This window comes from Rousettus aegyptiacus, unplaced genomic scaffold (genome assembly GCF_014176215.1).
Source record: "Rousettus aegyptiacus isolate mRouAeg1 unplaced genomic scaffold, mRouAeg1.p scaffold_m13_p_2, whole genome shotgun sequence".
Taxonomy (NCBI): Eukaryota; Metazoa; Chordata; class Mammalia; order Chiroptera; family Pteropodidae; genus Rousettus; species Rousettus aegyptiacus.
In genome coordinates this window covers 48,331,692-48,346,489 of record NW_023416295.1, presented here as the reverse complement: position 1 = coordinate 48,346,489, position 14,798 = coordinate 48,331,692, and the positions used below count along the sequence as shown (strand labels likewise).

Here is a 14,798-nt window from a genome sequence, read left to right as displayed (position 1 = left end):
GGTGAGAGAAGATTCTGGAAGTGCCTTACAGTATTCTGGTAAAGGCAGAAGCAGAAATAAGAGAAGTTTTCGTATAAAACTCTTAAGGACTGCTTTTAGGAATGCTTCCTACATAAAGCATGGCACCGTGCTAGTTACTGGGGATGTGTAGAAATAAGACATGAGAACTACCCTTGAGAACTAGCAGGCACATATTATTTATAATATGATTTTAAGAAATGAAATATGCGCTAGTAGAAGTATTTGTGAAGTTTTCTGCAAACAGGGAGGATTAAGTGACTAATTGAGAAAAAAAGCAGGAAAAACAATATAAAAGGAAGGATTTCTAAAGGAGGAGACATGAATACATCTTAGAAACTTAAAGGAGGAGGGAAGTGTAGGAATTCATCTGGTAAACAAGTGAGAAGGCATTCCTAGCATAGGAAACAATGTGCAGAGGCACTGAAGCCTGAAATGTCACACACAAACACTGTACATAACATTTACTGATAATTCTATGGAGAACAAAAAAATTTTACCCCACTTGTGATATCACAGTCCACTTTTAATTAGTATTACACAACTTTGTGTATATTGTAAGAACTTATTGTATTACATTTTCATTTCCCCTTCTCTTCCTTTGTATTATGCATTTTATGTGTACATATGTTATAAGCCCCACAATACATCATTATTATTTTTGTTTTAATGACCAATTATCATTTAAGAGATTTTTTTTTAATTGAAAAATATCTTTTTTGGAACACATTCTTATGTTCTACATAGCTTTGTATAGATCCAACTTTCTACCTGATATTTTCCTTCTACCTGAAAAACTTCCTTCAATGTAACTGATAATGCAGTTATACTGGCAGTAAATTTTCTCAGCTTTTGTTTATCTGAAAAAGTCTTAATTTCACCTTCATTTTTAAAGGATATGTTAGCTGGAGAATTCTAAGTGCAGGTTATTTCTTGTACTTTGAAAGTTGCTCCATTGTCTAATAGGAAAAGATCAATAGTTTCAGAAAAGATGTCTGCTGTTATTTTTATCTTAATTCACTTGCATTATAATTTTTTTGCCTGTTTTTAAATTTTTTTCATTTGTATTATTATTATTGGTAGTTTGATTTGCTGTGCTTTGATATGATTTTCTTCATATTTCCTCTGTTCATTGAGGTTCTTGGATCTATGAATTTATAGTTTTCACTGGGATTGGAAAATATTCACTTATTAAGTCTTTAAATATATTTTCTGACATTTGCTCTCCCTCTCTTCATCTAGACTACAAATACACATATATATGTTAAACCACCCAATATTGTCTCAAAGGCCATTGATGTTGCTTTTTTTCCTGTCTTTTTCTCTGTATATTTAATTTTAAATTTCTATTGCTGTCTCTTTAAGTTCACAATCTATTTTTTGCAGTTATAATCCCATCCTCCAATCTTTTATCCCTACCTCACCCCATATATTTTATATATAGTAATGCATTCTTTAATATCACTCGATAATGTGTTAGAATTTTCTTTATAAAGGAATTGCACATTTTGGGGGACATTTGTTTTTGAGGATCTCGTAATTAGTCATAATAATGAATGGGTTCATTTCATTAGTCTCTAATTATTACGAGGTATAGAAACGCCATTGATTTTCATATGCTAATCTTGTTTATAGCAACCTAGATATACCAACTTACTAGCTTTAATGGTTTATAGCTTGGCCTGCATTTTCTTTGTTTACAATCCCGTCACGTCTGATTTTTATCATTCATATTACCTTTTCCTTTTTCTTCTTTAGGTAAGAGGTCCACTTCTAAACATAAATGGTACTTTCCAAAATTCTTGTTCCATTAATTTAAATGCTTCTAAATAGTATCATTATGTACAATCTTTGATAAAAGTTTTTAATAGATTCCAATTTAAAGAATCCCCTTATATTCTTAACATTTAAAAAATGTTATGTTTCAAAAATGAAGATTAAAGTTTTAAAAAATATTTCTTCACATATATTTAGATTATAGCTTTTCTCTTATAATCTGTTGGTGTGCATTAACAACTGATTTTCTGATGTTGAACCATCCTTGAATTTCTGAGATAAATTCAACTTGGTCACATTATATTCATCTGTATCTTGCTGGATTTGATGTGTAAAAGGTTTTCATATCATAATTTATTAAGTAGATCAGTTTATAATTTTCCTATTGGAAATGTCTGTGTGATTCAGAGATTAAAATTGTGCTCGCCCAGCAAAATGAGTTAGAGACTTCTGGTGAGACTTGTCTGTAACACCTTGCCATCTTTTCTCTGGGCAGTGAGAGAGGCAGGGTGGGCGGGCTGGTTATAGGTTCAATTTATAGAATCTCAGTTGGATACTTCAGATTTTCTCTTTCTTCTTCAACCTATTGCAGGATTTCTTAACCTTGGCACTGCTGACATTTGAAATTGGGTAATCCTTTGGTGCTTCGGAGTGTTCTGTTCTTTGTAGAATATTTATCAGCATACCTGGGCTTTACTAGCTGCCAGCACCTTCCAAAATAGAATCTGTAAAATGAATATAAGTATATATTATCTATCATTTCTCTCATTATATTCATATTTTCCTCTACTTTTGAGCATATGGCATGTATGCTTACCTGCTATGCTATCATTTTTTTTCAATTGTAGGTTAATTTCTATTGATTAAGTTTCCTCTTGATTAAAATATTTTCCTGCACCTTTGCATGCCTGGTAACTTGTTACTGAATACTAGACATCATAAATTTCATGTTTTTAGTTACAAACTTTTGTTGTTTTTCTTTGAATATTATAGAACTTTGATCTGCACACAATTGAGTTACTTGGAAGCAGGTGTCACTTTTTAAGTCTTGCTTTTAAGCTTTGCTGGGAGGGTCCAGAGCAGCCCTCATAGTGTGGGGACACTGCCAAGGCAGTAACCTCATGAGGACTCTTCCTAAAGCTCTGTGATTTCGAAGGACCTTCCACTCTGGCTGGAGAGAACATGAGCTCTTAGCCCTATGAGAGGTCCAGTGATTGTTCCACCTGCTCATTCCAGTGCCAGTGATTCTTTCTTCAGCCTCAGTTTCTTCATGTTCATATGCAGATCGGTACCAGCCAAAGACTCTAAGAAACATCTCTGCAGGTTGCTGGAGCTCTCTCTCTCTGCCTGTGAAGTTCATTCCTCCCTTGAAAATTATGGCTCCATTGGCCTCTCTGAACTCTATACTGTTATTTCAGCTCAGCTAGATTACTGGTTTCTGTTTGGATTCTCCCTGCCAATGCTGGTTCCTGGAAACAGCCTAAAAGCAGTAAACTGAGGCAATATAGGTCCCATCTTATTTATCTTCTTTTGGAGATGAATCACTGTCCTGTGATGTCTGTTCAGCATTTGAAAACTGTTGATTCATATATTTTGTCCAATTTTCTGGTTGTTTAAGGAGGGAGAGTAAATCTGGTCTCTGTTAACTCCATCATGGCTAGAAGTCTCAATTAGTTTTTTAGCACAAAGAAAATGCTAATATGCTTGCCTTCTTAGATAATTTAACCCAAATGCTAGCCATAGAATCATATAAGGAAAACAGACATATTTACTATATTTTCTTCCTAGAAGAAAGCATGTATATAATTGTTATTCTGCATGTTTTTTTACTAAGTGTTGTAATTATGGACTAAATTCACAAATAAAAGTTGTATCTGAACCAAAGGAATTTTAAAATATTAATGTCTTCACTATCTCTGCCATTTGAGTCAATCTGCATATTCTCAAATCATTCAGTAGTACTTATATAGTATGGTCATAGGAAAGTAGAGATATCATACTTATTCTATATTGCCTTGCCATGAGAAGTCCTTAAATACTCGTAATTAATTGACTGATTACAGACTCACTTCTGGAAAAATTGTGTAAATGTTAAAAGCAAAATAGTTAATCATTAATGAAATATTTTCTAGAGAGTTTATAATTGATATTTAAATTTTCTCCAAAACTACTTATCTGAAAAATTCTTAATGTGTTCCAGTTCCTGAGAGCAGAAATGAGCCAAGACTACCATTTGGCAAAAAAATTATGTCAGATGAGTAAGTACAAAGTACTTTCCCATTTTTCAATCTTTTCTTTGTTTCTAAATACATTCTATAATATGTAAGATGGTTTGATTATTATAAGTCTAATGAATTTCCCTAATAGTGTCTCAGTGATTTCTTGATAGTAAATTAGGTTGATTAGTATAAGGACTAATTTAGATTTCTGGCCAATTTTGAGTGGGATCAACTAGCAGAGACTAATTACCACCACTGGAAAATAAGTCAAAATCCTTACCTTCATGACAACGGTAAGACCTTTATGCCTTTAGTTTCAAAGAAGTATCAGGTACTGCAGCAAACTTTACTTAACATGCAATTGTTCCACAAATATTTGAGTGCCTACATGTGTCAGGCACTGGAAATACAGTGCCTGTCAACAAGACAGATAACAATCCCACATTTATATCTAGTGTCAGGCAGGCAATAAACTGATACATAAAGAGTCTGTCATAAATGGTATGTACTATGGAGAGAAACAAAGTAGGGAAGAAGGACTGGAAAATACTAGGAGGAGGCAAAGCAGTTTTAAATAGGATGGTCCTGGAGGTCTCATGGAAAGACTTGAACAAAGACTTGAAGAAGTTGAGGAAACTAGTCTGGAATAAGCAAGTTCCAGGCAGGACAGGATTAATAGCAGCAGTACTGAGATGCGAGTGTGCCTATTGGATAGCAGGAAAGACAGGATAAATGGAGCAGAATAAGCAAGGGGAAGTGTGGTAGTAGATGAGGTCACAGAGGTTATGGGTTAGGGGTCATGCAGATTGCATAGCACCTTTTCACATTTTAAGGCCTTCACTTTTTCTCTGAGTGAGGTGGGAAACCACTAGACACTTCTGAATAGAAGAATAATATGATCTACCTTACTTTTCTTTCTGTCTTTGTTTTTTAGTGATTTGACTTTATGTTCAAAATAGTTGTGGGGTTTTTTGCCTTTGTTATACAAAGAGAGGTTTGGGAGGTTTGCTGAGTTTCTTAAATCTGTCAGTTGATGATTTCATCAACTTTGAAAATTTCTTGGCTATTACCTTTTCAAATATCACTTCTGCCCTAGTCTCTCTTTTTTCTTCCTGGGTCTTCAATTATACATATATTAAACTTTTTTTTCATGCTGCACCACATGTATCTTACACTTAGCTCTGTTTTTTTCATTTTTTTTCTTCTCATGTGTATTTTCTCTTGACTCACTTTAAGTTAACTTATCCTATCTTCTGCTAATAAAACTATCCAGTAAGTTCTTTTTTTTCCTTTGGTGTTTTAATTATTTTTTATTGCAGCCTCTTTTTTTTCTGGCTTTATTGAAATATAATAGATAATTAGTTGCTTGTATTTACATGGTGCATTTCAGTGAGTTTTTTCAGTTATAGCTGGCATACAGTAACATACTAGTTTCACTAGTATAGTGATCAGAGATCCACATAACTCTCAAAGAGATCACCCCACTCTAGTATCCGCTCTCCCGTTACATATTTATTACATTATTAACCATCTTCCCTATGCTACGCTCTCTATATCTCCATGTCTATTCTGCAACTATCCGCTTGTACATCTTAATCCTTTTGCCTTTTTTCTCCATTCCTTTAACCCCCTCCAATCTAGTAACCCTCAAAATAGTCTCTGTATCCATGAGTTAATTTCCACTTTTATAGTTGTTGTTGTTTATTTGTTCTTTGATTCCACATGTATGTGAAATCATGTGATATTTGTCTTTCTCTGTCTGACCCATTTCATTCAGCACAGTACCCTCCAGGTCCATCAAGTCAGTATCTTTTTCCATCCCCCTCCTTTTAGCCTGTATGTGTCTTTTAATCTGAAGTGAGTTTCTTGTAGGCCGCATATGTAGGGGTCTTGTTTTCTTATCCATTCAGCCACTCTATCTTTTGGTTGGAGCACTTAATTCTTTTCCATTTGAGGTCATTGTTGATAGGAATGTAGTTATTACTATTCTTTATTCATGTTTTTGATACTTTTTTTTCTTAAAGAAGCCCCTCCAACATTTCCTGTAATACTGGCTTGTTGTTGGTTAATTCCTTTAGCTTATTTTTCCGGGAAACTCTTTATCTGTCTTTCAACTCTAAATAATAGCTTTGCTGGATAAAGTATCCTTGGTTGTAGATCTTGGATTTTCATCGCATTGAATATTCTGTGCCAAGCCCTTCTGTCTTGCATAATTTCTTTTGAGAAATCAGCTGCCAGTCTCATGGTGCTCCCTTATAACTAACTGCTTTTATCTTTTATTTTAATTATGATATGTCTTGGTCAGGCCCTCTTTGGATTCCTCTTTCTTGGGACTCTCTGAGTTTCGTTGGGTTGTATATCTGTTTCTTTCACCAAGTAGGGGAAGTTTCCCATCATTATTTCTTCAAATAGCTTTTCAACATCTTGTTTTTCTTTAGGTACCCCTGTGACATGGACATTTTTACATTTAATTGTGTCCCCTAGGCTCCTTAAATTACTATTGTAGTCTTGGCTTCTTTTTTTTGCCCTTCTGATTGGGTGTCCTTGGCTTCCTCATCCTCTATATTGGTGGTCTGATCTTCTTCTTTATCTACTCTGTTTATTCCATCTAATATATTCGTCATCTCAGATAATGTGTTCTTTATTTCTGACTGGTTCCCTTTTATAATTTCCATTTCGATTTTTATGTTTTTTATCTCTTTGTTAAAGTTCTCACTGAATTCATCTGCACTTCCCCTAAGTTCATTGAGCATCTTTATAACCAGTGTTTTGAACTCCGCATCTGTTAGATTGCTTGACTCCATTATTATCCAGTGAATTCTTAATTTTGAAGATCATAGTTTCTAAATCTTAAAACATTTATTTAATGATTTTTAAAGAGTCCAGCTCTCTGTTGAAATCCAAATTGTTTTCAAACTATTTTGCCCATCTTCTTCTCGAATATATTTGTCATAGTTATTTTTAAAGTGAAATGGCAACTCTATAATTAAACTTTATTAATAATAGGACTCAAAATATTAACTAGTGTCAGACTTAAGTCTCATAGTAAAAGTCCTTGAAGTGAATATATACTATAGGGATCATGAGGGTCTACTCTCACTTGCCTTACACAGAGTCCTCACTATGGATACAATATTTCTTAAATCATTAGCTAATTTTTAAATTAATTTTTAATTTTTGAATACTTTAACACTACCTCTTTTATATCCAAAATAACTTGCCTTGTTTTGCACTTTTGACCTTTAAATATTTTGATCAAAACTATTTTTGATGGCCCACATAGAATTTCTATTCAGAAGGAATCCTTAGAGGGAATCATGTCCAATCCTTTATTTTTACAAATAATGAAACTAAAGCAGAGGGAGATTAGGCAGCTTGCTCAGCCCCACTCAGAGAGCTAGTGACATAGGCAGAACTGGGACCCGTCTTCTTCCACAACACCTTTCTCCTCTGTGGAGCTAGTGTAAAAGTGCGTGACTGTATCTCTAGTGCCCAATTCTCTGAGTTTCTGGTGAAGTCTAATTGTGGGAAATTTTATATATCATATTTCTGTATTAATCATTTTCAGAAAGCCTCTGGCTGAAGTTTATAAAATATATGCACTGATAATCACCATATCTGTCAGTCAATTTTGACTGTTAGCCCGCAGTATACTGCATAAACAGCAGGTGCTCAATAAAATGTTTATTGACCTGACTCGAACCAGTGAACACACATTAAGTGCCAAGTCAGTATAGATGGAAAAAAAATCCAAATTGATCTCTCATAATTGAGTTATATCTCTTTAAAACCTCACTCTCATCCTTCACTCCTTCCAACAGATGTACATTAAGCATCGTATCTGTACCAGATATTATGCTGGGAGCTGAAGAGAAAGCAGAAATCACACATGCTCTAAACCCTTTTGAGGTTGACATAGTTATGGTTTGGTTTGGTTTTTACCCCTATTGGCTCATCCAGTAACACAGTTCACTCTTTTCAGTCTGTGTGAAATAGTGATGCCTCTAAAACTAGACTAGTCTATTTGAAAAGGAGCTAAGGAGGCCCCTATAAAGGCACCATGATCTAGGGAGCCATTTGGGAAAGAGCACTGCTCTGCAGAGGAAGAAGAGGCTGATAAGAAACATGGGGAAAGAGGCCCAGAGATGGTTGACGCTGCTGCAAGTTCCTCTCTGTATTTAGAGCAACAAACAAAATGAATTTTTTTTCATCTAGCATAGACCTCGAAATATTATATGTAAATTCTTACAATATAGATATTCCTTTTTCTCTTTTTTCCATCTTCTAGCTCTTCTACAGACTCTTCCTTTCTCTCTGTATGTATTTATATCTTTATAAATTACATATGTAAACATAGATTGTACATTTGCATATTTGTATTTTATGTATTTAGCACTTACTAGGGGAGCATTCGTATTTCATTGAATGCTTAAAATAATTCTGTGAGGCTGATATTATTAACCACACTTTCCAGATGAGGAAATTGAGGTTAGAAGCAAAGAGAACTAGTTCACACAAAGTCACAGAGCTACTAAATGGTAAAGTTAGGATTAGATCCCAGGTCTGATTTGAAAGCCTAAGATTGTCTACTAATTTTCTATTTCTGTTTCATCGTTTGATTAATAAGCATACACTTCTGGTCAAGCAGGCAGAGACTTGGAAAAGATAGACTTTATAGATCAATCAGATTTGAAATGGCTTCTATTTATATGAAATAATCCATTTTTGTCCCACAGAAATGTTTTACAGATTCATTTTCTTGAACAAGCTTTAGGTTCCTGTTTTGTTTTCTTGCTGTCCAATCACAGTATAATTATTTATATCTCTGTTTGGCTGCAGGGTTGCCCACCTGGTGTCCCAGATACCCATGGGTTCCTTTCTCTTTGTCCCCCCTTTTAAAAATGTGTATTGGATTACCCCAAGAAATTTTCTCTGTTGATGAAGACTTAAATTTTATCTCTCTTCCACACTCAGTTTTTATATGGTCCTAATATTTCCTCAGCCATTTTTCTGCTGTCTCATGCAGAACCGATATCTCTGCTCCATGCCATTTCCTGCCAGGCATTGGAGGCAGCCTAGAAAAGTGATTTTTAAGTGAGACTGAAAGTTAAGAGTCCCAGTTACTTATCTTAATTCATCTCATGAATGACTGTGAAATTTTGTGCCAATCAATCTTCCTATTTCTTGGTCTCTTCCCCTCTAAGAAGGGAACCTGCAGCTTAGTCTTCTTAGGTCACCACACTTCTGTTCACAGGCAGCGCTAGGTCCAACACCAAAAAACATTTAGGCCTGGAAGACCTATTCCATCAATTATGATAATTGTAAAAGTTTAAGAATAATGGTTAAAAAACCAAAATGATTCTTATCATTATAAGTCTAATGCAAATACAAATGTATCTTGAGAAAATATAGTTCCTGTAACGTTTCTTTCTTTTTGAGTAAAATAATCACCCTTTCTTATTAGCCTAGAGTAATTAATTTTATCTAGGCAAAAAAAAAAGGACTGCTTCCTACACAGTTGTTTATGCTCATTTATTCCATTTTTTAATGTTTTGAGGACTCCAGCTGTACCAGGCACACTAGGGATGTAAACAAAGAACAAGAATAATGTTCAGTCTACCATAGAATAGACTTCAGTCTGAAGGACTCAGAGCCCCATGGACTGAAGAACCACCCCCAGCTCCCTGCCCCAGCCTTTAAGCCAGAAGAAAGCATCCACTGAATGCTTAAGAAGGAACTAACCCTTTCTCTAGGAAAACGAATAACAATCAATGTTTATTCAGCACTTACTATGCTCCAAGGACTGAATTAAGTACTTTATCTGAATTATCTCATTGATTTATTAAAATAGCCCATTGTGGTTGATAGTATTTTTGCTGAAGTACAGAAATAGTAAATACTCTCCCCAAGATAATCCAGCTAGACAGTGGCAGAACCAGGATTCTCATCTGACAGTCTTTCTTTAAGGCTGGATTCTGCTTATGGGCCCAGGTTGGGAAATAACCCCCAGGACACCAACTGCATGTGCTACAGGCTTCTCTTAGTTTTTTACAAACTCTGCTAGCCTGCCAGAGAGTAAGAAGAATTTTTGATTCATCATGTAGAATGGATACTGCTAGGCTAAGTTTCAAAGCATATATCTTACTCTCACTCTGAAAATTGACAGTTGCCAGCAGGTTTTGTTAAACCACGACAGTAGCTGACCTCATCCTCCAGTCCCATGGAATAGTCCTAATTCCAATGTGGAATTCTCTAAACTGTGTTTCAAGGAATATTCAAGATTTCTTAGTAAGTGTTCTACCAAAAAGATTCCATGGAAATAATAATTTGGGGAAACCGTGTTTTCCTCTATAAGATTCATAATAGTATGAGAATATTAATGGCTCTGTAAAATCTTGCAATTGTTTCTTAGTGTAAGCTTTACCTGAGCTACTTCATTTAACCTAGTTTCCCAAATACATATTAAAATCTTAAGAAACTAGTATCTCAGGGGGCAAGGTGGAGAAACCCTGCTCCAGAAAGAGGCTTAGCCTCAGAGAAAGATTTAGACTGCTAATGATAAGTGTATTTTGGTCCAAGTTAAAATGTTTAAAAAATTACTTTTATTAGAAACCTTGAAACATATTTAAATACCTATAGGATCCTAAAAGCGGCTTCTGAGTGAGTATACAGTCATGCTAAACCAGATTGTGGTAGATTGTTATGTTAGTGGATTAGGAAATGAAGACGCTGGTTTGAAGTGTTGGGATGAAAGCCACATGGGGTGAGGTCCTGTGAGCCAATGGGTCCTAGTTGAACCCTCTGCATACAGTTCACTCATGTCTTAGCCAGGCCAAAAGCACACTTGATGTTCCAGTGCCCTCTGGGGGCCATCAAGATATCATGCCAGTGTCACAACATTAAATGGAGAATGCAAAATTATGAATACTCCTCAAGGCTGGTAGGAAGAAGGTAGAGAGAGGTGTGTAGAGCAAGATCTGAAAAAATAAATAATCTAGAAAACTCTCGAACAAAAGGTGTAAATTTTTCTGGCCTCTAGGACTTTGATACCATACCAGTAAACCTAAAAAAATTCTATTGGTATGGTCCAAAGGAAAGATGACACATGCATATAAAGGATTAACAAAAAGGATTAAATAGTACTAAAACAATGGGTCTGATGAAGAGGGAGAACACTGTTAGGTAAATGCTGACTGGGTTGTAAACTAGGGTAAAAGTTTTAAGGATGAAGAACAATAAGAAATATCAATTTCCCTATTTGAAAGATGAGTTTTTAAAACTGGCAGCTCTACCATGGAAGAGCTTTCACTAAAGAAAAATAAGAAGGGAGTAGGGGCGGAAACTCTGCTCCTTGTGTTCAGATGAGGTCTTTAGTAAAGGACGTCATGTAGACATAGGGGGAGGGGCAGTGAGATGAAGCGAGGGATTAGTAGACCTCTAGGCACACATTCTTTTTAGCAGAGTCTCCATATTTTGCAGGATTTGTACCTTATTTGCAGAATGATTATAGTAAAAAACACCTTGGTTTCAGGCTTGTGAGGGATGATGCCTCATAGTAATAGATATTGCATTCTTTGGACAGGAAGTAGACGATAAAATGAGGATTATTTGTCTCACAAAGCACCTAACATAAGTAGAGAATTCTCTCTATTTGCACTTAATATACCCATGGTATAATTGTTGTTTATCACTTTGTGCTTTTACACTTACTCTGACTGGCAGTTTCAATCTCATTCTGAGGAGCCTGTTTGCCGAAACAGTTTGAACATTAATAACATATGTTCTGTTGTTCATTTTCAGTCCTAATCTATGAACCAGAAAATCCCGAGGCCAAGGAGTTTTTCTCACTTATTGAAGAAATGTTGCTGATGGGTAAATTTAAAATTTGAAATTCATTCTTTCTCATAGAACTATAAGCAGTCACTATTTAAAATCCCATTATCCCAGGAGCTTGGTAAAGTACATCTTAAGGAAGCAGTTAAGGAGCTAAATGGTTGTCTTGGATGGTTTGACAAAACCAGCTTGTCCTCTGTGGATGGTCATGAGGACTTCTTTCTCTGTGGTGTGGAACTGCCCAAATAAAGTAGGTTTCCTGGGCACAGGCATCACAGCCTGACAGAGTCTTCAGAGGGAATAGAATATATTAATTGCTTCATGTATTAAAGGGACTACCCCACAATTCCAAGGAAAGCCAGTACCCTCTAAATTATCCTAAATCTCACTTACTCTTATTCTGTTTAAGTAAGAATCATGTTGACAATAGTAAACATTTTATAGTTTTAAATTTACTTTAAATCCACAAACATCTTTATGCCAGTAAAAATATATTCTTCTTTGCATTACTACTTTAACCTCACATACAGTTAGCAAAGTTCAATTCACCTCAGTTCTCATGTTCCAAAAATATGTATTTCTCGGTGGAGGCAGAAGCAAGGAGAATTATGATTTTTAATAGAGTAAAAATGTTATGAAACATTTTAAGCAATTCTCTTCCTTTCTATGGCAGAGAAAGCTCGAAATCTTGAGGAAGATGATCAAGGTAGTGAAGAAGAGAGTAGTGGTGAGAGTGAAGGAGAAAGCTCGGAGCTAAGTGAAGAAAGCTCGGATGAATGTGAAGACGAGTGATGAAAGGTGCTTCTATGGTTTTATCTTCATGTAACTATTACTGTAAACCATGGAAATATAAAGAAAAGAGCTGCATTTTAGTCTACGTCTTTATTTGGTAGAGTTCTTTAATTTATGCATGTTAGTTTGAATTCCTTAATATTTAAGTCTTAGCTTAATATGAGTTACTCAGGGAGGAAAATGGAAATTGAAGACACTCACATAGCACTAACTATGTGCCAGGTATTGTTCTACACAGTAATTTATTTAATCCAGCAAACCCATGAGGAAATGAAGACTTCGAGATGCTAGTTATGTTCCAGCATGAGAGATCTAGTGAATCTTGAACACAGCTTTACAGGCTGCTTTACACAGAGCTAAACTCTAAAAACTGTTTAAGGACTCAGCAAACAAGTTGTATCTATGTAGACAGTTGAGTTTCAGACTGTTGCCTTCTTTGGAACTTAATAACATGTTACAATAGTGTGAAAGAACCAACATGGGAATGTGTGAGAAATCCGCTTAATGGACTTAAGATGAGAACCTATTGAAATAGTTCCATTTATTTATTGACTAAATGTTTACTGAACATGGGAATGTGTGAGAATTCCACTTAATGGACTTAAGATGAGAACCCATGGAAATAGTTCCATTTATTTATTGACTAAATGTTTACTGAAGGCCTATTAGGTATACAAAACCCAGTCCCTGCTCTTAAATAGCACTGTTGTAGTTGAAATAATAGGGTGATAAACACTGCCATGGAGGAAGTCCAGGGTGCTAAGGGAGCACACAGAGGGACACGTAACCCACTCCAGGCATCCAGGGAAAGCATTCAGAAGGAAGTGAAGTCTAATCTGAGAAGGTAGAATGAGTGGTAATTAGCTACAAGAAGAGGATGTGGGGAAGAGTGTTCTAGTATTAGATACATCCTGAGCCAGAAAGTAAGTAAGATTAGGTTGCAAAATGAAAATGAACCAGTTAGAGACAGGCGAAGCTACAGTGATAAAAGGGCTGGATGATGAATGACCATATAAGCCATGTTAAAGTTTGAACTTTATCCTTAGAGAGTAGTAGGAGGCCATTAAAGGATTTTAAGAAAAATAATAACTATTTTATAAATAGAATTCTAGTAGCCAGTTAGAAAAATATTTTTGCCAACTACAGGTCATGATCCACTGGTCAGTAATGAAATCATTATAGTAAGTCACAAATTTGTGGGGTTTTAAAATTAAATTACATAGAATTGAAAATAGCACACATTGCAAAAGAGTACGGGATTTATGGTTCTGTGAAACCTTTGGTTTGTGTGTGTGTGTGTGTGTGTGTGTCCTAGATCATAACGTGAGATGTATTTCTGCCTATGGATCTCAATTTTAAAAAATTTATATATACACATATATACATATATCTGAAAATGTAGAGAACAGAGTATAATATAGAACTCCACTATTACATAATTCTAGCAGTTCAAAATTATAGCCTAGAAAAAGGCAGTAGCAGAGGGATGCAATGAAATGGAGGAGTTAGAGGTGAAAAGAACTGACAGGAATTGGTGAAAAATTAAATGTGGGGAAGAGGTAGAGGTCAAGTATAACTCCCAGTTGGATAACTGGGTATATGGTGGTACCATCTGCTAAGAACAGGAACAGGAAGGTTTGCTGGAGATGTGGGCAGCTAACTTATACAAGTATAGGAAGTATATTATTTTTCTATGACTGCTGTAACAAATCGCAACAAATTTAGTGGCTTAAAACAACACAAATTTATTCTTACAGTTCTGGAGGTCAGAAATCCAAAATAGGTCTCACTCAGCCAAAATCAAGGCATCAACAAGACTGCATTCTTTCTGAGGGTTCTAGGAGAATCTGTTTCCTTGTCTTTTTCAACTTGTAGAGCCTGCCTGCATTCCTGCCTGCCCTATTCCTTCATCTTCAAAACCAGCAATGTCTTGAGACTTTCTCATACTGCACTCTCTCTAGTCCTCTCTCCCCTGTGTCCCTGGGGTGTTGGATGGTGAGCCATGGTTCAACAAAGACCTCAAGGAAAAGCAAATGGAGAAGTTTATTACTCTCAGGTCCTGGAGAAGGTATACCTTATGCCTGGGGAGGTCAGGTGGAGGCAGAGAGTGAGCAGCAGGACCTGGGGTACATGTCTTGATTAGGTCTGCAAGTAGAACTT

At 35.6% G+C, this 14,798-nt stretch overlaps 1 protein-coding gene across 1 annotated transcript in view; it reads left to right on the top strand.

Annotated features, from left to right (window-relative positions):
• ERICH2 (glutamate rich 2) overlaps nucleotides 1–12,723 on the top strand; it is a 29,214-nt gene extending 16,491 nt beyond the window's left edge. Inside the window, exons 9-11 of the mRNA XM_016165360.2 lie at nucleotides 3,995–4,052; nucleotides 11,814–11,885; nucleotides 12,520–12,723. Coding sequence (XP_016020846.2) covers nucleotides 3,995–4,052; nucleotides 11,814–11,885; nucleotides 12,520–12,638 — 249 coding nt within the window. The 3' untranslated portion in view covers nucleotides 12,639–12,723. The remainder of the gene's footprint in view (nucleotides 1–3,994; nucleotides 4,053–11,813; nucleotides 11,886–12,519) is intronic.
• The last annotated feature ends 2,075 nt before the right edge of the window (nucleotides 12,724–14,798 follow it).